Source organism: Tupaia chinensis, unplaced genomic scaffold, assembly GCF_000334495.1.
Source record: "Tupaia chinensis unplaced genomic scaffold, TupChi_1.0 Scaffold000287_1, whole genome shotgun sequence".
Taxonomy (NCBI): Eukaryota; Metazoa; Chordata; class Mammalia; order Scandentia; family Tupaiidae; genus Tupaia; species Tupaia belangeri.
Window position 1 is genome coordinate 990834 of NW_006159771.1, and position 1619 is coordinate 992452.

At 51.6% G+C, this 1619-nt stretch overlaps 1 protein-coding gene across 1 annotated transcript in view; it reads left to right on the forward strand.

Moving 5' to 3' along the window:
• CLTCL1 (clathrin heavy chain like 1) overlaps positions 1 to 1619 on the forward strand; it is a 104299-nt gene that overhangs the window by 29992 nt on the left and 72688 nt on the right. The window contains exon 4 of the mRNA XM_006150425.1: positions 1072 to 1233. Coding sequence (XP_006150487.1) covers positions 1072 to 1233 — 162 coding nt within the window. The remainder of the gene's footprint in view (positions 1 to 1071; positions 1234 to 1619) is intronic.

Sequence of the window (1619 nt, forward strand, 5' to 3'; positions counted from 1 at the left end):
GTCCAGCGACATAGCCATTACACTAACTGCTGGTCCCCAGACTTACATTCCTAGGAGAAGAAATATATTAAAGTGTATGTCTTTCATTTTAGAACCTTTTTTTTTTTTCTTTAGAGAGATTTTTCATTTTAGGGCATATGTGCTCACCGTAGAGACAGAAAAACAGAGAGATAGAAAGTGAGAAATCACTCCCTGGAGGGGATGGCCATGCCACAATCCCTTCTCCTCTATTTTCCTCTTGGGATTTTGAGCATACACGTATATGCACCCTGCGTAAGCCACCGGTCCAGGCCTTTGCAGTCGGCTACGTGGGAGTCGAGCAATGTAACCATTATGCCATCTGCTGGTCCCAAGAAACAGTGTTTTAAGAATCATTTATTGGGACCAGCAGTGGGCGTAATGGCTATGTCGCTGAACTCGACCTCGGTTTGAGTCCCGGACCTGGTGACTTAAACTCACTCCGGGCACGTGTGCGTGCGTGCCCGAGATCCCGAGAGGAGAATGGAGGAGAAGGGATTGCAGCATGGCCATCCCCCCGGGGGGGTGATTTCTCACTTTCTGTCTCTGTCTTTCAGGCGAGCTCACATGCCCTATAAGAAAATCTCTCTTTAAAAAAAAAGAGAGAGAAAGAGGAGGACTGAAAGCGGTGAAAGAGACCTGAGAGGGCCACGCTCCACAGGATAGATGTGCTGGGCCTGCCAAGGTGTGCTCATGGGGCAGGAGTATGTGAAGAAACCCATGCACACCTCATTCAGGTCCATGAGTAAAACGGTAGTAATTAGTTGCCAGTGGAAAACATAAACAAGAACTACACCATAAGACCTACTCAAATTCAAAGTAAAAGCCATTTTCTGAAAGGAAGCAGTAAGAAACCCACCTACACCATGATGACCTTTCTTTGACCTGAGGCAAAAAACTATCTACCACTGGAAGATGGGCAAGGGTCTCTCTGGTCAAATTTTAAAAAAGTAATCATAGTAAAAATAAATGAATTAATGTAAAAAAAAAAAAAAAGAATCACTTATTTACGTTGACGGCTTTTCTCTCCCTTCCTTTGCATATCTTTTCCAGCAAAACCGAGTGGTCGGGGCGATACAGCTGTACTCAGTGGACAGGAAGGTCTCCCAGGCCATAGAAGGCCACGCCGCCGCCTTCGCGGAGTTCAAGGTCGAGGGCAACGCCAAGCCCTCCACCCTCTTCTGCTTTGCTGTGCAGGGCCCCGCGGGGGGCAAGGTAAGGGCCGCTGCGCCTGGTCTCCTCCCTGGGCACCATCCGGGGTCCGCGGGAGCAGAGTCGGGAGGGAGGCCCGGCCCCAGGCTCCCGTGTGAGTGGAGGCTCATGGCGGGGCTTGGGGCCACCGCCCGGTGCTCACTGCAGTGGTCTGTCCCCAGCTCCGTGTGAGGGGAGGCTCATGGCGGCCTTGGGACCACTCGCTCGGTGCTCACTGCAGTGGTCTGTCCCCAGCTTCGGCGTAAAGTCAGCATCATGAAGGTGGCTGTGATTAATGGCCGCTTCCCGTAAACATGCTCTTAGGGGTCAGCAGGTGGCGTGGGGGTTAAGGTGCGAGCCTCCCACGTGGCCGACTGTGGTTTGAGTCCTGGACCTGGTGGCTTGCTTTC